Raw genomic sequence first — 23,266 nt, 5'->3', positions numbered from 1 at the left:
GAAAAGTTCCATAAGGCACATTTAACCACTAAATATTAAAAAAAGTCTAAAGAAAAATAAGTCATCTGAACAGAGACTCAAAAACGCAGAAAATCTCTTCAAAACCACCTTTCAATAAATGTATCCTATTTCTGTCTCCTCTAGGTAAAGTGTCTTTGTGTATCTTGAAAAGTGCTGTAGAAGGGTTACTGATTTAAGCCAAGGTTTAAACAATATACTGACATTTCCAACATAGTACTTTGTGTACAAGTTCTGCTAAAGCACAAGATAATGTAAAACTGTTCTGAAAAGGCCAATTTAGTTCTGTTTTATGTATTTTTTTAAGCATCGATACTTGATTAAATGAGTATCCAGCTTCTATACTAGTTTTGGTAGTGATTAGTATCTGATTTTTGATACTTTTGACAACCCCACTCCATAATTATTATACTTTTCTGGATGTATGGATGTCATGTATTTAACGGGATGTGGCCCTTTAAACTGTTCCACTAGACTTTAAATTAAATAGCAAATAAGAGGCTTTTAGGTTACAAATGGAATACTATGATATCAAATATGCTGTCCATGGATTCATTTTAGGAACAAAATTGATTAAGATCAGAAATTGCGCATTACCAGAAAATGAGAAAGTATAATGTGGCACAAAGTCTACTCTGAAACAGGTGGTGCTGAAATAGGATGGAAAAGAATGGGAAATTGCTGATTTAGTCATCTAAGGTAATTGATTACACAACAGTAACCAGACAGAGGATGATGATCAGAATGCAGCATATATTTTGGCAAGTTTTACTCATAAAGCTCTGTTACTGCTACCACAATACTACTACAGATACTTGAAATACTCCTTAGTTACCACCTTACCCTATCTGACAGTACAATGAATACTGTTAACACTGCTGTACATGTGACTATAACCTGAGGTTGTCTGTCCCTATAGTCTGAACTGAGTTGGATAAAACATAATTTCAGTTTTGATGCACCTTTTTCATGGAGTGAACTTCAAACTGAAATTGGGCTTAACATTCAGGTGTTACTAAATATCATGGCAATATCTTGGAGGAATAATCTTCATGTTGTCATTATGTGCAGCACGATACAAAGTCATATAGCCACTCATTGTGCATAACAGTGTTGTAGCTTATATTTTTATTAATCTAGGTTATTTAGCTTGTTTTTTAATGCATGTTTCTATCCACCTGTTGCTCACCTGCATACTTACCCAGTTACACTTTCAGACACATCTCATACATCATTTTAATTTGAGTTTAATGCGTTTTTCCCAGCCACGCATTGAGCCTGTATATTTGAAGCCTGCCCCGGGCGCTCTTACCCCTGGGTGCAGTTGGCGTGGCAGGGGTGACACTCGTTGTTGGCCTCGGCGTACTTAAAGATGAAGCTGTTGGCGCCCTGCAGCCCGTCCGGACATTTCTCCACACAGTTTGGTCCATCTTTGACGTGAAGGCACTTTATACAATGCTCCGGGCCCTATGGGAAAACAACACCGACAAAATAAAGATTTAGTTCTCGTGGCATAGGCAGTTTGACACCACCAGATGCTCGTGTCCATGGGGATTTCACCACTTTGCCTAGTTCCGCAATAGCATTAAATGTATATAAATTACAGGTTTAACGTAAGGAAGTACTACTGACTATACTTTTTGTTCAAACTACCTATTATGCTATCAAGGTCACAACGTATAGTAGTACGGTTGTGACAAATGATGACCAAACTATGATAAAATATGTTCTCATTTTTAATTAGTAAGACTTCGCACAAGGAGCAAAGAGATATCCGAGTGCCACATAGGCAAATTGAGCAGGGCACTTGGGTAATTCAGAAGGTGTGCGGGAGATGGATGACAGAGAGGAAGCGGGATTACAGAGGTGTGCGTGTGAATGAGAAAGGCAGAGAGAGAGGAGAGAGAGAGAGACAGAGGAGAGACAAAGGCAGAGAGTGAAAAATGAGGCGAGCGCAGACAGATGAGACGCATAAAACAACACGAGCGGAGCAGCCCATATTAACCATAGCTCACAGCACACACAATGACCACGATTCGCCCCGAACAGGGTTTATGGAGCTAATATAAGAGACGCAGAGGGAGGAGAGTGAGGAGAGAGAGGAGGAGAGAGAGAGGAGGAGAGGGAGGAGAGGGAGGAGAGGGAGGAGAGGGAGGAGAGGGAGAGGAGGAGAGAGAGAGGAGGAGAGGGAGGAGAGGGAGGAGAGGGAGGAGAGGGAGGAGAGGGAGAGGAGGAGAGAGAGAGGAGGAGAGGGAGGAGAGGGAGGAGAGGGAGAGGAGGAGAGAGAGAGGAGGAGAGGGAGGAGAGGGAGAGGAGGAGAGAGAGAGGAGGAGAGGGAGGAGAGGGAGGAGAGGGAGAGGAGGAGAGAGAGAGGAGGAGAGGGAGGAGAGGGAGGAGAGGGAGAGGAGGAGAGAGAGAGGAGGAGAGGGAGGAGAGGGAGGAGAGGGAGAGGAGGAGAGAGAGAGGAGGAGAGAGAGAGGAGGAGAGGGAGGAGAGGGAGGAGAGGGAGAGGAGGAGAGAGAGAGGAGGAGAGGGAGGAGAGGGAGGAGAGGGAGAGGAGGAGAGAGAGAGGAGGAGAGGGAGGAGAGGGAGGAGAGGGAGAGGAGGAGAGAGAGAGGAGGAGAGGGAGGAGAGGGAGGAGAGGGAGAGGAGGAGAGAGAGAGAAGGAGAGGGAGGAGAGGGAGGAGAGGGAGAGGAGGAGAGAGAGAGGAGGAGAGGGAGGAGAGGGAGAGGAGGAGAGGCAGGAGAGGGAGAGGAGGAGAGGGAGGAGAGGGAGAGGAGGGAGGAGAAGGAGGAGAGGGAGAGGAGGAGAGAGAGAGAAGGAGAGGGAGGAGAGGGAGGAGAGGGAGAGGAGGAGAGAGAGAGGAGGAGAGGGAGGAGAGGGAGAGGAGGAGAGGCAGGAGAGGGAGAGGAGGAGAGAGAGAGGAGGAGAGGGAGGAGAGGGAGAGGAGGAGAGAGAGAGAAGGAGAGGGAGGAGAGGGAGAGGAGGAGAGGGAGGAGAGGGAGAGGAGGAGAGGGAGGAGAGGGAGGAGAGGGAGAGGAGGAGAGAGAGAGGAGGAGAGGGAGGAGAGGGAGGAGAGGGAGGAGAGGGAGAGGAGGAGAGAGAGAGGAGGAGAGGGAGGAGAGGGAGGAGAGGGAGAGGAGGAGAGAGAGAGGAGGAGAGGGAGGAGAGGGAGGAGAGGGAGAGGAGGAGAGAGAGAGGAGGAGAGGGAGGAGAGGGAGGAGAAGGAGGAGGGTCTATGTTAGCAGAATGCTCATTGACAAACACATACTGATACACATCATAGTAAATGTTATTGAATGAGCACACACAAGATATAGTTTATCTATAGGACTGTAAATGTAACGGTTTATTCAATAATCTTACAACAAAGTGAGTCATTTGATTATCTAATTGCATTAATTAGACGTAGAACAACAAGTAAACAATGAATTTTACGTGCACATTTTTACTTGAGACTACAACAGCAACAAGTACTACTAGTCTTCTGTTACATTGTACTTCCACTACCACATCTGCTGCTACCTCCCAAAAACTACAACTACTGCTTTTGTTTTTTCTGGTTAAGATAAGATAAGATATTCCTTTATTGTCCCACATGGGGAAATTTCATTGTTGCAACGCAGGTAGATACAGATGTAGATACAGAAGAACAGATCACTTATAGGAAGTCTGAAAAACACTTTCAGTAGAAGATCTCCTATAAACAAAAACTCCCATAGACAAATAAATAAATAAATACCATTGCATGTGATCCCGACAGTAATTGCACATGAATATGTGTCACGACAGCACATAGATTGCACATGAATTTCACAGTAATTGCATATGAATTTCACAGTAATTGCACATATGACAGAATTGCACATCAGTATTAGGTTAGGTCAGTATTGCGCCGGGATAACGTGACGATCTCCGGGTAAGACGACTGTTCTCCGCAGTTTCATGAGTTCCTCCTTTGTGGAAACGCGGTACGGCGCCGGGCGGGGCCGGAGCCGGGGGGCGGGGCCGGAGCCGGGGGGCGGGGCCGGAGCCGGGGGGCGGGGCCGGAGCCGGGGGGCGGGGCCGGAGCCGGGGGGCGGGGCCGGAGCCGGGGGACTCAGAGCCAAAACACATCGCAACGACACGACGAAAACACTCAATCCAGCCGAATAAAGTCAAAACAAGTTAATTTAAAGCGATTCCAGTGCGTGTCCCGATCGTTCGTGAAGTTCCTCTTTCATATAAACGTGTATATAAACGTGTACCGACGACACGCCGTACTTTAGCGCGGCCGGAGGGCGCGGGGGGGGGGCTCGCTCGGAGCTAGCTCACGTCACAACAACACAACGAAAAACACTCAAATCCAGCCGAAAAAAGTCAAAAACAGTTGAATTAAAAAACTATTCCAGCGCGTGTCCCTATCGTACAGTAAAATAGAAAAAATATACTAACTATATTTACAAAATATAGGAGATAAAGCACAATAAGTGTGAGAAAGAAGAGAGAGCGTTTACACCGGGCTGCCAGCTGTACCAGCGCCTTATGACGTCACGTCATGTTATAAGGCAAGAGTACACATACATAGACATTTACGCCATGGAGTGTTCATCAATGTTTGTATTTTTAGGCCATAGTATGAGACGATGCGTTCACCTCAGGATGATTATGCAAATTGATATTCTCATTGCTGCTACGGGCTGCTCTGTTGAGCCTGGCCCTTTGCTTTTACGAGAGTCTCCCCCCCTTAACTCCTCCAATAATCCTACCCCATCGCCAGACGGAATCCTGTGTCAATGCGAACAAGCAGCGGAATGTGTCGGCGAATGACCAAATTATAAAAGACGACGAATGCACCATGTCTGGAGCACCCCTGCTGTAAATTTAAATTGGTTATCCCAGCATGATACTGGATCTTTGTATGTCAGTGTGCCGATATATTTGTATCATTCCATCCTTCTATAAAATCTGTACTTCTTAACTTCCAACTTTCAACTAATGGGCATAAAAAGGCATCAATTTCAGTATTTAAATAATGCCAAAATCATACGCAATGACCACGGGATATGTTTTTGTCATAATATGTAGATGAAAATGAAACACATAACAAACCAGCAGCGTATGGGGTTACATTAACATTTACAGGCATTCCATACTTGTTATTCATGCAGCTATTGTTACATTAGTGAGCTGGGTGTCTTAACAGCGCCTTAGGCCTATCACATCACAGTGTGTAAGCTATAATGTAATTGCTAAGGGCTCCAGGGCAAGAACACGATTGTGGTAATCCATTTGTGTTTTTGTGATGCTCGTATGACGTTTACAACAAGTCCACAAAGGTTACCCTGGGACATGAAGGCGCACTAAATGACAATTACAAAGGAGATGGCTTTCAAATGCATTTCTATGCAGTGTTTAAACAATAGGCTACGAGTGTAAAAGGTCAGTCCGTTGAGTGCATACAAACCATGGAAACCAGTAATCCAGAGAACCTCAGGTGCAAATTAACTAAATCTACTTACAATATATTTTGGGAGGGGGAAGTTACCTTATGATCAGGAGCTCAGAAGTAATATGTATAAAATGATGACAGCTAGGCCTGTCATAATAATTACTATAACGAAACGGGCTCAACATTTTTCTTGTGTATCTTTTATATACTTGTATAATGATACTTTTCCTCTCTTTTTTTGGCATATGAACACATGAGCTGTATAAGAATAATGAACAAATCTATGACTCATTAATGGTTCTAATTAACTAATTCAGTCTTTCATTTCATAATGCAGCTGAAGTTTCTTTTATGATATGCACATTTAGAAAAGGGTAAACAGGATTTTCTTATGTCAGTCTATTTCAGTCATGATCTATTTTTTTAAAATACAGCCAGTTGTGATAGTATATTGCATATTTCCTGATGAGGTTTGTTTTGAGCTGGCTCAAGAAGTAAACTGACTGTACCTTTTTGAAAGAGAGATTTTGTGATTCTGAATGTCTTCACGGGGTCAGTGAGAGTAATTAATATTTTCTCATGTATAAATCAGTGCTGCAAAACCACTTTCAACATGCCTCCATCAGAACAACAAGTACCATTGTAGCCACAGACATCCATAATTCAGTTTAACCTCCAGTTCAGAGTGACGCATAATCAATATCAGGGCTGAAAGCTGTTTCAACTTTGAATAATGCACCTTATCATAGTCGACCACAAAGACTTCAGGGCTGATTAATGTTGAGCAAACAGGAGCTTTAGGTCCTGCCAGTACTGACATGTGTAGTATTCATGCAATCAGGTCATATAGAGAGCAAGACTTAAAATGACTCATAATAAGCATGATAATTGTGTGAAGTTACAGGAAACATTTGTATTTTTACTGCCTGAGGACAGAGACTGAAGCAGCAGCACTGTTGGCTATGGTGAGCAGTTTAGAGTTAAACAGTAAGCCAGACAAGGAGTATACTTTGTATTTGTATTTAGACGTGAACAATATCAAAATGTAGATAATATATGAATGTTATTTTGAAGATATCCACATTTTGAATATTGAGTATATATATATATATATATATATATATATATATATATTTTTTTTTTTTTTTAAAGAGCTGATTAAAATTGGAACTAAAAAATGTCATGTTGACATTTTCAAATATGGGTGATATTTCAGAGCTGTTAGAGCTGTTAATATCCATACAATCTTGAAGCAGGTGTTGTCACCAGGCTGGCAGGTCAGGGTCTCCATGGAGTTCCCTCACAGTAAGAATTTTGTATTTATTTTTTCAGCATTACAAATACTTGATTGAATAAGCCAGAATTATTAATGCCACATAGTGGGATATTACAGTGAAAGTGATAACCTCTTCATAGAAACAAGCAGGTGGCAGACCCCCCACCAGAAAAGCTAAGAAGGGCAACTTGAAAAATGTTTTAACGATCAACATATTATATGGGTTTCAAGCATTTGATGTTGTGTTATTGTTGTTCCTTAATTTGCACTCTTTGGATAACCCATAACCATATTGGACACTTTTCCTGTGCCGACAGACTATTATGATACAAACACACACAACCTTCTCTTACCGGGCCATTGCAGGTCAAAGAGTCATCGTCTGCTCTCTCACACTGGGCGTCGCACTCCACACACACTGTGCCATTGGCGTATTCCCGCATCTCCCTGGGAAACAGCAACAAAAGATAAGAATCATTAAACAGATCTAGTAAATACAGAGGATTCAGCAGAGAGCGGTAAAGCCACTTGAAACAATAACTCCATGTTATATAAAGCCTGCAACCAATTTGAGAGAAAGTCAAGACAAGATTTCAGAAGCCTCATAATTGAAATACCATGAAAGAAGTGAAGATTAACAGATTAACCTAAAAGAAAGACAGAGAGATGTTGTGGTCTGGGCTGGGCAATACTGTGTCAATTTAAAATGACTTCTTTGTATTGAAAAAGCAGATGCGTAGAAAAATACTATTTTCAGGATAGCACCACAGCCATTGCCCATCTCTCTATCTCTCTTCAATTCATTGTTGCCCAAGCCACTGAACACATTAAATAAATAAAATGTGGCAAAAACCTCCATCTTATTTAAAGCATGAAAAGAAATGAAAGTCAAGGCAAACTGAAGTAAGAAGCAGGAAAGTTGCAGGGTCAGAGAACCTGCACCGTCAAACAATTTAAAGCATAATAATACACCGTTTCACCAACACATGCGCTGGGGAAGAGTGGTCAGAGTGAAAACCACAGAAAAACATTGGAAAACAATAAAATATACATAACATTTTAAGAATTGAACTGTTTCCACTAATGAAACAATGATCCTAGCGTGGGCAGCAAAGGTGACAACTTTCCATGGGAGAAGCGTCGCCAAAATGGTCACATGAGAATTAAAGTTAATTAGCTAACTGATACCATCACTCAGGATGGTGATGCAGCACTTTGCAGTTTAGGTGGCATACCTGCGAGGGCCACACTCGTTTGAAAATCAATTTAATTAAGTGCCTTGTTATTCAATTTCTCCAATCCCTTTATAATAGCACCAGAGTTGCCAGGAACACTCATTAAATCTGACCACAATGCGACTGGCTTGGCACGCTGTCTTTGTCACCGCTGGACAAGGATAATGACTTTTGGGGGACTTCTCCTCTGGTCAGCGAGGGAAAACATACTGGTTAATCTCAGCAACAGAAAAACGCAGCGTGGCCTGTGGGATCACAACCAAATGAGTAATTAATTATTCTTCATCTGGCCTTCATAAAACCTTGGCCATGTCCACATGAGTGCTGTTGGAAATAATAATAGCTTCATGATATCACTGTTGCTCAATCCAAGAAGAGGAGAGTGGAAGAAGCAGAAAGAACTGAACACGTGGCATGTCTTTTAAACAAAATCACTTACAAACAAATCTAGGTCTGAACAATATTATACAGGTGGAACTGTGACAGTAAGTGATATAAAAAACACATCCGATGTGACAAGTAGGGGGCGCTGGTGTTAGTGAACAGGAGGACAGGTGGTGTTAGTGAACAGGAGGGCAGGGTGGTGTTAGTGAACAGGAGGACAGGTTGTGATAGTGAACAGGAGGACAGGGTGGTGTTAGTGAACAGGAGGACAGGGTGGTGCTGGTGTTGGTGAACAGGAGGACAGGGTGGTGCTGGTGTTGGTGAACAGGAGGACAGGGAGGTGCTGGTGGTGAACAGGAGGACAGGGTGGTGCTGGTGTTGGTGAACAGGAGGACAGGGTGGTGCTGGTGTTGGTGAACAGGAGGACAGGGTGGTGCTGGTGTTGGTGAACAGGAGGACAGGGAGGTGCTGGTGGTGAACAGGAGGACAGGGTGGTGCTGGTGTTGGTGAACAGGAGGACAGGGTGGTGCTGGTGTTGGTGAACAGGAGGACAGGGTGGTGCTGGTGTTGGTGAACAGGAGGACAGGGAGGTGCTGGTGTTGGTGAACAGGAGGACAGGGAGGTGCTGGTGGTGAACAGGAGGACAGGGTGGTGCTGGTGTTGGTGAACAGGAGGACAGGGTGGTGCTGGTGTTGGTGAACAGGAGGACAGGGTGGTGCTGGTGTTGGTGAACAGGAGGACAGGGAGGTGCTGGTGTTGGTGAACAGGAGGACAGGGAGGTGCTGGTGTTGGTGAACAGGAGGACAGGGAGGTGCTGGTGGTGAACAGGAGGACAGGGTGGTGCTGGTGTTGGTGAACAGGAGGACAGGGTGGTGCTGGTGTTGGTGAACAGGAGGACAGGGTGGTGCTGGTGTTGGTGAACAGGAGGACAGGGAGGTGCTGGTGGTGAACAGGAGGACAGGGTGGTGCTGGTGTTGGTGAACAGGAGGACAGGGTGGTGCTGGTGTTGGTGAACAGGAGGACAGGGTGGTGCTGGTGTTGGTGAACAGGAGGACAGGGAGGTGCTGGTGTTGGTGAACAGGAGGACAGGGAGGTGCTGGTGTTGGTGAACAGGAGGACAGGGTGGTGCTGGTGTTGGTGAACAGGAGGACAGGGTGGTGCTGGTGTTGGTGAACAGGAGGACAGGGAGGTGCTGGTGTTGGTGAACAGGAGGACAGGGTGGTGCTGGTGTTGGTGAACAGGAGGACAGGGAGGTGCTGGTGTTGGTGAACAGGAGGACAGGGAGGTGCTGGTGGTGAACAGGAGGACAGGGTGGTGCTGGTGTTGGTGAACAGGAGGACAGGGTGGTGCTGGTGTTGGTGAACAGGAGGACAGGGTGGTGCTGGTGTTGGTGAACAGGAGGACAGGGAGGTGCTGGTGGTGAACAGGAGGACAGGGTGGTGCTGGTGTTGGTGAACAGGAGGACAGGGTGGTGCTGGTGTTGGTGAACAGGAGGACAGGTGGGCAGGGCGTGGCCCCGTGCGCAAGAATTGACTGTGACACGCAGTGACACGCCTAGCCCTCCTGCCCCACATCCTCCGCTCTGCTGCTTGTCCATCAACTCCACACTTATTCTTTGACATCTAGAATTGTGGTTAATCACACACAACCTCAACTTTAGAAATGTTGTGACACGCCTCTCATAAAGCCACACTTTATTCCCTGTACAACTTTAACAGAATATCTGATACCTTGAGATAGTAAAATAATAGTTTATGTAGAGACAGTTTCACAAAAAGTTGAGAAGATGCTTGTCAATACTAGAGAGTCTCTTTAAATAGTTCAGTAGTAGATGTATTAGAGGCCTGTAATCCTCAGGCCCACAAACAGCAGCACTGCATTGAAAACAGTCAATATTCTGAACTTGAAATGACTGCTTGGATCAGGAACACTCCCAGAGGTCATGGCCTGTGAACACATGTTGCAAAAATGCAGGTTAAAGCTATGTGATCTGAAGATGAGACACAATCATTCCATCACAATTTTGCCTCAGCCCATCTCACACCTGATATTTATACACTTTCCTCGTCGTTCCTTTTGGCTTTTCCTTCCTGCCTTTGCCGGGGCAAATCATCATCCTGGCATGCAAAAACACGTGGTAGAAGTTTTACAGATGCCCTTTCTGAAACAACTCTCTCATTATGTTTGGTTCCAACTCAAACATATACTGTACTATGGGTTTTATCTTTGTTATTCTTTATAGGTTAATGATAGAGTGCTGTTGTCTTCCTTTTGTCATATTACTTTAACAGTAATAAACCTAAAACGAAATTGTTCTGAAGCTTTGTGCTGCAAAGTGGTGCAGTGCGTCTATCTGGCTGAAGGCAGAGAGCGTGAATGACCCGCCAGAGTCCCCTATGCTCCATACAATTAATAAAGGAACCCTGGCTGAATGATAAACAGCAGCAGAACGGCAGGCTGGTAATTATGACAGAAACTGCACAGTGAGACGCCACTAAACGCATTAGCCCTGTGCCAAAACTCATGGCTTCAGCAGGAAATGGCCGTGTTTTGGAGGAGATTTCACATTACTGCAAAATAGGATAGAAAGAAAGACATTTGCTTTATGGCGTTAAATACATCTGTTGTCTCTGGCTCTGGGCTTTGTTGTGTTTATTATGAAACATGGTACAGAATAAGATTAGTGAGTGTCAGTGAGCCGTATGCAGCAAGCCTTACATGTCTTTGCTACATATTGTAAGGGGCACACTGTCTTTCCCTGAGCAAAATACTGCACCCACATCACCCAAAGTAGTCACAGTATGTGGTTGGTTGGAACAGACAAGGTACCGACAGCATACAACGTTTTCGCTTTTGATCCCAAATTATTAAAAGGAGCAACCAAAAGATCAAATGATGGTTATTACAAAGCGGATAGAAAACAGAAGAGTCAGAAAGAAAATGTATGAATGAGCAAAAAAAAAAAAAGGCCGACACGGTAGCACAACAGTTAGCATTTGCCTGGGAAGGTCCTGGGATGGATTCTCGGGTGGCGCAGGGGCCTTTTTGTCTTGAGTTTACATGCCCAGGGACTACAGAGGGAAATGTACTCTTGCCCTACAGCCTGGTACAATGCAGGTTTCTCCTGAAAAGGTTCATGTATATTGTACACTGTCCCTGGCTCAAATACACTAAATATTTACACGAGTAGCTCATCCATAAAACCTGTATTGTCTCCATGTGGAGAACATCTATAACACTAATAGTTGTCAATCAAAAGAAAAGCCCTACCCCACCACACCCAACTCATACACTGCTTTAACTACCCCCCTTGTAAGGAAGGGAAGAGTTATTCTTGTAGAGTAAGTATACAGCAATAAAAGCTACATTTGTGAAAGGTTCCATAATATGGACTAAATCATACAAGCTCGTTCATCACAAGGATCTTAGGATCATCGCAAGACCTTCTCTAGGTCAGGAACACTTTGGCTCCTGGAGAGTCAGACCTGGAGTCTTATTGTGTAGTTTTTACTCATGTTTAAAACGTGCTTGCATTTTTTATACTTATAGTTTATATATATAGTGTTATATAGTTTATAGTTCCTGTCCGTGCTGTCCTGTGAAATGTGCTTGCCAATTGCTTATGCATCTGCTTTTTACTATTGTTTCTTAATAAGCTAATGTCTGTGTGGCTTTTAACTTTGTTTCTTTGCTTATTTTGTGGCCGACCGTCCTAACATGAAATTGCTAATGAACTACACATAAATAAATGAATGAATGAATAAATCAATAAATAAACAAAAAGTGCAGTTATCCATAGAATAGGTTTTGCTTTGCCAGAAAAGTTGCACAGTACGGCATTAAATGCATCTATCTTGCTATTGTTCAATGACAGTTGTGTTTAAGAATGATGCCATACAGACACTGTGGAACATTCTAGCCAAGGCAATAACATCCTTATGGAGACAAGAGCTTGGGAACCCTTCACCAGAAAACTTGAAGAAACATGAAGAAACAGTGGGAAGTTGTGAACAGCTGTCATCAGAGCGAGAAAGAACAAAAACAAAGCCCTTAACATTTGGAGGAGGTTCAGGTTAAGCAGCAAATACTTAAGTCCACTATAAAGTCAGTTATGGTTTGGAAAAGATGAAAATAGTCTTAAAATTTGTTTATATTCAAATTTTCAAAAACAATTCAATTTTAAGCACTGGTGTGCATCTTGTAGAATTAATAGGAAATAGCAGGAAGTTAATCCATCCTCCAAATATGATCTCCCTTATAGCGTGTGGGCACATGGACTAACCCTTCATGGAGGTGACAGGAGTCCACACAGGTCCTGCCCCGGCTGAAGAAGCGACAGGTCAGGCACTGGTCCGGACCTGGGCCCCAGCACCCGGCATCTGAGCACAGAAGGTCACACACCAAACGAGCCCGAGCTGCACAAAACACAAAGATCATAATTAGGATATTCCGGAATGTTAATCACTATTACACCTACAGAAAAGACAAAATGAATGTATCTGAATTAATGATTAGTCCAAGTGAGTCCAATCTAAACATTTTAGTCCCATAACTGATCATCAATTCATATTTTCATTCAAGTATTTGTACTAATTAGTTTGTATTGTAAAACATACATCAGGTATGAGCAGATCCTAAACATCCATTCATTCATTTTGTATTATTTTTTTCCCATTAGGGATCGTTGTGATGCTACTGAGCCGTCTTTCAATATTTTTCCCCAAGGGCTTCACTCAAAATTAGTTCTAATCTTCAATACCTCTCACGGGCATATTTGTCCTTGTTTACTATGCAATTTTTGCCATTTGCCGGCCCCGGGATACAATTTTAATAAGTCCTTCATCGGGACAATTCTCGTCCTTCGGTTTGGGCTTGATAATAATAATAATAATACCATGTTGTTCAACCTTATCCATGGATAACCAGCATTACTACAGCCATGTTTTTGAAAAAAAGCTACAATCCTTATATTATAGTCCTGTTTTCCACATTTCATTAATTAAGATCAATATGTCATTTCATAATTTGCTTTAAGTGACACCAAAGACAACTTCTACTACCAAATCGGCAGCATATTTGAGTCCTCCCTTGTTGAAATGCTTTTAAACAGTCTTTTCTATATCTATTCTCATCTGTTACCTCTGCTCCTTTCTCTTTTTAAAATGCGAGGAGAAGACGCTGCGCTGCTATATTTTAAGCAGTGGCCAGATGTGAGCCAGGGGGTGTATCTCAAAGTCACAGGCAGACGCATGTTGTGAATGCTAAAATATTTTGACAGAAGGAGGCAGAATCATGGAGCTGTGATCTGTAAAGGATGAAAGCTGTAAGAGACAAAAGCATCTATGTCAGGGTTTAAAAGGTTAAAATTGTAGTGTAATGACTGAGGCAGTGTAAAATATCTACCATTGGACAGCTTTTTAAAGTGATATTAATCAGAATCAAAATGTATTTTATATGAAGATCCTTTATGCTGTTATTCAGGAAAGATCAGTGAAATCCTGAATCTATTTTCTATTTACAAGCACGGCCCAAAAGGAGAGACTGTACATATCTTGATTACACAAATAAATATAATATAATACAATAAAAAAGTGAAGGGACAAAGGGGGGTTAAAGGCGCAATGGACGATTTTTCGGTGATTTGAAAAGGTGCGCATGCCACTCCCCCGTGCACATGCCACTCCCCCGTGCACATGCCACTCCCCCGTGCACATGCCACTCCCCCGTGCGCATGCCACTCCCCCGTGCACATGCCCCTCCCCCGTGCACATGCCACTTCCCCGTGCACATGCCACTCCCCCGTGTGGACTGATACAACACACACGTGCGTTTGTTTATTAGCGCGACGGATCGCATCGCATCTCTCGTCTCCAGCAGATTTCTGTCCACTTCTGCGTCAGCTCGAACTGTCTTTCTCCGTCTTCATTTTGTCCCGTACACTGAGGGAACTATATTATGATAGATCAATGCGCTTAGGCACGCGGAAACGTGGGACGAGCCTGACGAGGCTGCAGGTGAGCGATAGGTGCGTTTTATGATTGATACGTGGCAGGACTAATCGGCCGTCCATGCAACGAGGAAATAAGACTTAGATTTGGGCCCAAAAAATCATCCATTCAACCTTTAACTAAACATTCATGTTTGTAGGCACATTTTAAACACTTTTGTCACCAATCAAAATATAGAGTATTTGGTTTTGAGTTGGTTTAGTGGTGTGAAGAAATGTGCTTATTTGTGGTCAAAGGAATTATTTTGTTATTTTTATTTACTGTATATAATTTTAACTCAAAATCTTGCAAGATGTCACTATGGCTGTTTCAGGTGGTCTCAAACCCAACAGAAAAGATACAATATAAGGAGGTAAAACCTTTCTGATGTAAAAGTAAAGTACAGATGCCTAAACATTTTACTTTTGCTTTGTACTTCGTTACTTTCCACCACTGCCCATGAATAAAGCTGAACATAATAAATAATATGATTACAGAATCACTATTTCATTTAGTACAAATGTTTTTGTTTTTGTTGAGTCAGTTTGTGTATCCACACACACTTAAAGTGTATCCAGCTCACAGCAGGACTGAGGCGACCCGTGGACAGTGGTCTCCAGGCCCTGCTCCGTCTCCTTCCTCTGAGTTCATAACAGCTCCAGCATGTGACCTTTAACTAAGACCGCGTTCTGTGCACTACTTTTACATTCAGAGCAGCTCAGCTAATAAGAGGTTATTTTAGAGTATTTAGTTTGAATTTCTATCACTTATGATAAATATGGAGTTATTGCTATTACTTAGCTAGGCATGCTACTTTAAATATCAGGAAGAACTGTATACATCCTGTATATTGCAAAGGATCTATATTTTTATAATAATATAAAATAATAAAAACATTATTACTACTACTAATTACTGACCACATCATTCAATAATTATGTTTCTACAGTCTACTTGTCGCAGGGTTAACACAGAGACATGGACACACACACACACACACACACACAGACACACACACACACACACACACACACATACACACACACACACACACACACACACATACACACACACACACACACACACACACACAGACGCAAACAGTATGCTATAGAGTATATAGTATGAAATAGAGCCTTGCCCATAATGTAATGCCATCCTGTGATTCTAATATTACAGCCATCTGTGCTATTATAACAAGATGTTTATTGAAATTTCACACTTTTTTGTGCCTCAGATGTTTTTTGTCCAGTCGTCTCAAAACATCTGTTCTTCTGGTAGTGAATGTACATGACAGTCTGTGCATTCACAGCAGCTGGTTCTAGCAGAGATGACAAGGCATATGATGACTTATCAAACGTGTGAATTATTGGCTCCAGCTTGTATCACATTCTTTGTCTCTTGGATGGGCCTCTTTAGGTCAAGCAGGGGGGAAATCATCTTAATACATTGCTTTGAGAAATGGATTATCTAAGGTCAGTAGTTTCATGGGTTTTGAGTTGTCAATATTGTCTTCTAATGTCACTTCTTCTCTCTTCACTTGCCTCCTTGACTCCTCCATTCCTCACGCTGAGGAGAGGCAGGTTATTTTCATTTTTCCGTCTCTCTTTTTGCAGTAAGCGAGATTGACAGATGATGACCCAAGAAGTTCAGTGAGTCAAGCACAAGTGAACAGAAAAGTGATGTGGTCGATCTCCAGTATCTTCTCTCCACGTTCATGTTACAAGGCCTGGCTTTAACATGATACAGATTAACAACTGCTAAATAATTGTTTTGCCTCCTGCACTTACTTGCATTAGCAGATTTGTTTTTTTTTATGTTTAGTTGAATAAAAATACAAAGACAGTTATAGTTGATGCACTTTTCATGTGGTATTTAACTATTGGTAAAACTGTATACATCTGGACAAACCTTTTATTAATAAGGAACATTGGAGAGTATTTTTTCCTGTAAACACAGTATCCAGATGACAACCTTTGAAACCTTTCCTACCATGGACCACTCATGGACAAACTCCTGGATGTATTTGGCTATTGTTAGATTAGATTAGTTTCACAATGCATGATATGTTTCTCTATGGCTGTTTGGACTGGTTTAAAACTCTCTCTTTCTTTACATTGACTTGTCCAAAGCAGTGGGATTTATTTGGAACACGGGTCTCCAACCTTTTTGCATCCATGAGCTACATTCACTAGAACAAAACAAGCATTAGCTACAGCAGGGGTGTTTTTTGGGGTGAATTTTAGATACACAATTTAGGCAGGTCACTGTCCATTCACTTGGCTGCATGATGTGATTTTATGTTATTTTTGGCTCCACAGCCCCTGGCCCTTCACATCTTCACCTCTTTTCTCTCCTCCATGTAACACTCAGGCTGCAAAAAAAAAAATCCCCTGATTGCTAAATGTATGTTTTATGTTGCAGGTAAATGTATAATGTTCTTCTAATGTTACATCCTGTAGCTTGACACCAGCAGAACAAGGCTGTTATTTCCCCCTAGTGGCCCTGATCCGCTGATCAGTCTTTTCCGAGTCTGATTCTAAACCTAACCAAGTCCACATTCTTGATGCCTGCACCCCATATTAAAGAGAAAACAGAAAAATGAGAGGTGACACCTTAAAGAAGCGGTCGGACAAAGAGAGGAGTAAAGTTTGTGCAGGTTTTCACAAAGAGAAAAGAGGGTAATAACAGTTTTGCATCAGTGATCATCAATAAGAAGTGGTTTGTAACACCTGGTAGCAATGGTAGTAACACCTGTGTCTTGATAAAACGAGTTGCTCAGCAGTTATTTATTATAAGTAATTCATTTATTTCCCTTGTTTGACTCACAGCATTCTTTGGGGCTGCGGTTGTTGCGGATCTGGACTTTCTGGTGGTGCGTCGGGAACAGCTGGGTCCAGTTAAGGGTGTTGTAGTAGCAGAGTTTGCTGTTGTCTGAGATGTGGACGTTTCCAGCGCTGATCTCCTTGAGCGACTGGAGCTGCAGTGACGAGATGCCCTGCTGCTGCATCACCAGCAGAGAGATGCCACTGACAGGCGGAAGGGGAGAGGAAAGGACAAGAGGACAAATGAGCTCAGTGTTACGATAATAATAAGACCAGAACATGTCAGTGTTTGCAATATAAGGTGAGAAAGTAGGACATATAATGGGATTTAACCTTTATACGTTCTCAAACAAGTGTTATTTGTAGAAACAAGTTTTTCTTCACTTTTGATATTGTTTTTGGGGGAGTGTATTCCAGCAATGGGGAAAAAACAAACAAATTGATTGTATTTTTTTTATGTATTGACATGTTTGGCAACTTTACCTGTATTTAGTAACTCTGAAAGTGTATTTCCAGATTTGATTTGTTGATCATAATTGGATTTGATTTTTACAGTACAAATAAAGTATAAACAAATCATTTCACAGTAACTAACCAGAACATACTGCACTACCATAGACATACAGCACTGTAACGCTGTGATCATTTTACTGTAATACTACGACCAACCCACAGCACTAAACACTAAAACACAAAGTTAAACAATTTTCTGATGGACTGATGGAACCTAAAAATATTCTCTAGGCATTATTTGAGCGATAAATTGGTAGTACTCTGTATTTGTCCCATTCTTTAAAGCTATAGTCAGAAACATTTCATCTTGAGCTGGGCAGCTACAATGTGAATAGGTTGTGTTCACGTGACATCACAATATTGTAGAATGCCCAAGTTTAAAATCGAGTTGGAGAAGGGGATTTGTTGACCTGGTTAATGGTTCATATCTCTGCAGTTACTGAGCTCATCCACGGGAAACTAAAACTGACAAGAAGTTCAAAGTCTTCTCTGTCAGCAAAAAATAACTAAAGTAAAATCAGAAAGTGGAGCTATTTTTCAACTCCAAAGGCCTAATTGTAGCCCATTTGAAAAGGACATTAAAACATGAGATTAATATACATATACAGTTTGTTCATGCTTGTTAATGACAAGGGTCAGTATTTGTGGATTTCTATTTTGAACATTATTATTACACAACAGGTCAGTGGCAAGACTCAAAGACAGATCTCCACACAAAAGGATCACTCATTGTAACAGTCCCATTGTAACTGGTAATCTCCATCTACTGCTAACCCTTCTTTGAGTGGCAGAAGTGCTCCTCTACATGTCTCATAATTTCCCCTTGATTTCAGAAGAGCCCAGACTAAATTCATGAATACAATGAAGATTCAGTTCATTCCAGAGCCCTGCGTTTTGGCTGTGTTCCCCCCTTTACAGAAGGCAGCATCTTTCACCTGCAGTCGGTTACATATTCAGCCGAACAAAGCCGCTTCGTGATGTGCTGCTGTTTTTACCTGTACAATTCTCTGCCGCCGATAGTGGCCAAGTTGGAGAACACACTGAGGTCTGTCATGTTGTTGGGCCAGGACTGGATGTTCATAAAGCCTAAATGGAAACATGACAGGCACGTCAATGCATCATAATGAATCATCAGTCTAGTCCGCTGTCAGTCAGGCTGCTCGGCTGTTACACACTCAAACTAAAATAACATAGACGAGAGCGAAAGAGAGAAGAGAGGGAAGGGGGAGGAAAAGAGACAGCTTTTGAAATCCAGTGCATTCCAAAAAGCGGAGAAAGGACAGCACCTGGGGCTCATTTAATGACTGCCAAGCCTTTCACAGACAGAACAAAATACTCCACAAACCTGATAGTTTAGCCTTAGTTTACACAGAGTTTGAAAATAATAAGAAAGAAAAGATAAAAACACTATATTACAACTGTTTCATGTTTGTCAGAAATGTTTATTGTATTTCTTAGGTGTATGCTCTTTACAACGAGCATGTTTAGTCCATATATAGATATTTGCATCTCTAATTCTTATTGATTAATACATTTCCATTTTGATCCAAATACTGTAGCTAAGAAATGGAGAGAAAACTATAAGGAAAGTCGATTAATGCATCCAAGTATCATCTTCTGTGGACCATCTTCAATTAACTCAAAGTAAAATGACTACTTAAAGGCGCAATGGACGATTTTTTGGTGATTTGAGAACGCAGGTGGAAGTGCACATGCCACTCCCCCGTGCGGACTGATACAACACACACGTGCGTTTGTTTATTAGCGCAACGGAGCGCATCGCATCTCTCGTCTCCCGTAGATTTCTGTCCACTTCTGCGTCAGCTCGAACTGTCTTTCTCCGTCTTCATTTTGCCCCGTACACTGAGGGAACTATATTATGATAGATCCATGCGCTTAGACACGCGGAAACGTGGGGACGAGCCTGACGCGGCTGCAGGTGAGCGGTAGGTGCGTTTTATGATTGATACGTGGCAGGACAAATGATTTATCCACGCCACGAGGAAATATGATAAAAAAATTGCTGAAAAAAATCGTCCATACCACCTTTAATAAGAAAAAATAAACAAAATAGCCCAGAAAAAGGTAAATTTAGTTAAAAAATGGGGCAAAAATAGAAAACAAAATGTTGTCAAACTGCCTCAGATTCTTACCATAAAAATCCTATTATACTCCTACATTTGAGAACCATTTCTATAGAACATGAAGTCTAGTTTATTAATTTATATGTCCTTTGTAAATACCATAAATGATTTAGAAGACTAAATGGGTGTCTGTGAAGGTGGATATGCCTCAATTTCAATAATGAATTCAGAATTATGAAATATTTAGGAGAGTAAATGTAGGAGGTCCAGTCCTCCAGCCACCCTTATAGGATAAACAAATTGAGTCCTTGGAAAAACACACAGTGGGGTGGAAGACTGGAGGTGAAAGGATGAATAAAGGAAGAGGCGCATAATGAAAGTCGAGGAGCAGAATGTCACAAATGACCTTAAGAGTGAGAAGACAAACAGCTGCCGCACTGACATCACCACAACGATAAAGGAGAGTGGATCATACATGGCAATTAACGACATAAGAAGCCAGGGATAAATCAATGATGTCAAGATGCTTTTCTCTCCATAAGCATTGTAGTTTTACACTAATTGTACTGTTCTCTCTCTTTGGTCATTTGTATGAGTGGATTGAAGACACAGACGTCTTCAAAATATCTTAAATATGGCGATATCTATTTGAAACTTGAAAGAAAAAAATGCCAAAATTGCATTTGGGACGTATAGATCTGGATATCTATTTGGATGTCTTACGTAGTAAACTAGATCTTACTGAAAATAATAATATAGTAATAGTTAAAACTTGAATAAATCAGGCTTAGAATTAGATATTAACAAATCCTTCGGTACAATTTGATCTTATTAAGTATAACATTGTAAGGTTGCTACTTTAAGGGCTGAACTTTATGTCTCAATGGGAAATATGCATTTTGAGAGAATGCCAAATGAAGTTACAATGTGTAAGCTTTTATGCTGAGAGAGCAAAATGGCCAAGAAAAAAAAAGCTTTGCTTAAAAGAAAACATTAAGGTGTATTTACATAAATAGATCTTTGTGGAGTTTACACAACATGATATATAATTCCTTGTCTGTTCCGGAGTCGAGCAGAGCTAGCAGTAGCTGCAGCGACTGGAAAGACAGACGCACATTCTCCAGTTCTCTCTTAACAAGAAGAAGAGGACTTCTCCAGACACCAATACCTCGCCTCCATGGAAACATCGAAAGAAAAACGCTTAGACAGAAAATATACACTGCGGGTTTCATGCCATGTCATTTTGCAGCTGAATTCAGTTCATTAAACATTGCACATTTAAGCCATGAAATAAGCTGTTTTACACATCCTTTACACGTAGTTTCAACTTTTCTTTACATTTCAACAAAATGAATAAAACAAAATGTGTTGCAGAAGTTTGTTCTAAAATGTATATATTTTTTATTTATACAAATAAATGATGAATGCATTTTATTTTAGTGCGAGATACAGAGTCAGGGGCCAGAACACCATATTCTCCAAATGCAATGTGTGTCATGAGGGGCCCATGGAGGGCCCATCTTCTTTCTCCTTTTAAAGTAAGGGCATACATCAGAGGCCCACAAGGACACACAGCACATTACATGGAGACACTTCACAGGGAAAGGCCGGCGCTCTAAGCAAAGGTTAAGAGTGGTCTAGTTGTGCTAAAATGCTTTAGCTTCTAGTTTATTGATACATGAAACCTAATCCTTAAGAATGATGGGAAAGAGAGGGAGAAATGATCAGAATATTGGTGTATAGTGGGGGCTGTATTAAGAAGAGAAGGTCGGCCCACACAGATCTCATTTAAAAACAGGAGCGATGTGAGCAGCGACCTGGAGGTCACAGAGGCAGGTTCTGCTGACGGCTCAGAGAGATGACAAGCTGAGCTGACACTCCACACTGGTTTGTGTCCTCTTTGGCAAACGCAAGTGCCAAAAAGAGAATGGAAACCAGGGGCCCCAAAATAATGAGAATAATGAATGTATGTATGCTGTAATATATAGCATTGTATATGATGACCTCTTAATTTGGTAGTCTTGACTTTTTCTTTCTGAGCTCAAAGTCTTGAATGGAGAGCATTGAGCCGTGAGGGGACATTTTATAATTAAGGATTAAATCATGTTTATCCTTGTCATAATGCATCTTGCCTCTTAGCCACAATGTTAATGGCCCCGATCCACCTATTTTTAATACATAAAACAAAATGAAGGCATGGCATCCATTAAATACAACACAAATGATGGCACAACAAATAAGTCCCAATGTCCCATCTTGTCCAAAGTCTTTCAAAACGGTCAGTTTTCAAATTAAGCCCACATGTTATTTTTACATTTTTATTATAATGTGTGTCCAGTCCTTGATTAAAGGTGCAGTTTGAGTAATACATTTTTTAGTAAAGGCCATTTTTCCCAGCAGGGCATTTTTTTTTAGCAGTCGACATGTTAGAGATTATTTGGTTAATTATTGAGCAGTTAATAGAATTAATTGCTTGACTAGTCGAGTAGAAAGTGTTTATTCTATTTTAACATTTTGATTTCATAATGCAACATTCTTTGTTATAAAGATCTTTCCATATGTGTTTTAAAGTCTGTTTGGTCCAGATAACGATTATCAAATTATGACTATGATTATTTTTTACAGTCGACTAGTTAAGATGAGTTGATTAATTAGCTCTTCTTGAAACCGATTGGAGTCGAGTCGAACATCAGTGCATCCCATATGTAAACCCTTTCTGCCAAACAGGAGTCACACTGTCACATATAAGCCATTTAATTCTGTTATAATTCCATAATTTTCCTGATTTCAAGAGGGATGGTCACATTGGAGAGACAAGGGTCCTCTGTCTCCAGTACAGTTTGTAAGGACATGAGTGGCCTGCATAGTGTGTGTGTTTGAGGTTGGTTTTGGGATTAATGATGCGATCTATTATGTTCAGGAACTTTCTTCATGAAGCGTGAAGAGAGAGCTGGGACATGGGGACTTTAGGGACTCCCCATGGGACAGCCAGCAAAGAGACATTGAAAAGACTCTTATGTGCCCGTCCTTGTTGTGTGTTCTCAAAGGAAAGAGGCGCTGTGGACATGGGCCAAAAACACACCATGACGCACACATAATGAAGTGACTGTCTATAATGAAGATAGCTACAATCTGTTGTTATTTATTATGTACGTGTTTGTTTGTGTGGAAAGGAATGGTGCAGCTGCCTTACCTGTGATCTCCCGAACCGTGCGAAATACATTGAGCTTTTCTGGGTCCAAAGCTTCAATGTTGTGATATACGTCCCTGTGGATATGACATGAATAAGTCATGCTACTTCAAGAGAAATGGTCAGAACTTTCTTTCTTTCTTTTTCAATTTCGAGATTTACATAAACGTTTGCCCCAACAATAAAATACAGGGATTTTTTTTTCTTCTTTCTGTCCAGATGAAATGTCCAGTTTTGCTAAAAGAAGTAAGAATTTGATTTGTCATTGCAATAACTCCACTTCATTTACTGAAACATAGAATTCTCAGGTCTTCAGGTCAAT

The 23,266-nt window shown here is 41.6% G+C and overlaps 1 protein-coding gene across 3 annotated transcripts in view; it reads right to left on the bottom strand.

Annotated features, from left to right (window-relative positions):
- The window catches only part of LOC140359862 (receptor tyrosine-protein kinase erbB-4-like), a 338,304-nt gene that overhangs the window by 49,203 nt on the left and 265,835 nt on the right, over positions 1-23,266 (bottom strand). For all 3 annotated transcript variants that reach the window (XM_072445068.1, XM_072445070.1, XM_072445069.1), the window contains exons 10-15: positions 22,948-23,021; positions 18,666-18,756; positions 17,162-17,361; positions 12,628-12,760; positions 7,080-7,173; positions 1,331-1,485 (exon numbers count right to left, since the gene is read on the bottom strand). In XM_072445068.1, the coding sequence (XP_072301169.1) occupies positions 1,331-1,485; positions 7,080-7,173; positions 12,628-12,760; positions 17,162-17,361; positions 18,666-18,756; positions 22,948-23,021 (747 nt within the window). The remainder of the gene's footprint in view (positions 1-1,330; positions 1,486-7,079; positions 7,174-12,627; positions 12,761-17,161; positions 17,362-18,665; positions 18,757-22,947; positions 23,022-23,266) is intronic.

Source organism: Eucyclogobius newberryi, unplaced genomic scaffold (assembly GCF_026437365.1).
Source record: "Eucyclogobius newberryi isolate DKJ021-1_F unplaced genomic scaffold, fEucNew1.0.hap1 SCAF_14, whole genome shotgun sequence".
Taxonomy (NCBI): domain Eukaryota; kingdom Metazoa; phylum Chordata; class Actinopteri; order Gobiiformes; family Gobiidae; genus Eucyclogobius; species Eucyclogobius newberryi.
The sequence above is the reverse complement of the archived record's forward strand: the minus strand, read 5'-3'. Positions and strand labels throughout refer to the sequence as shown.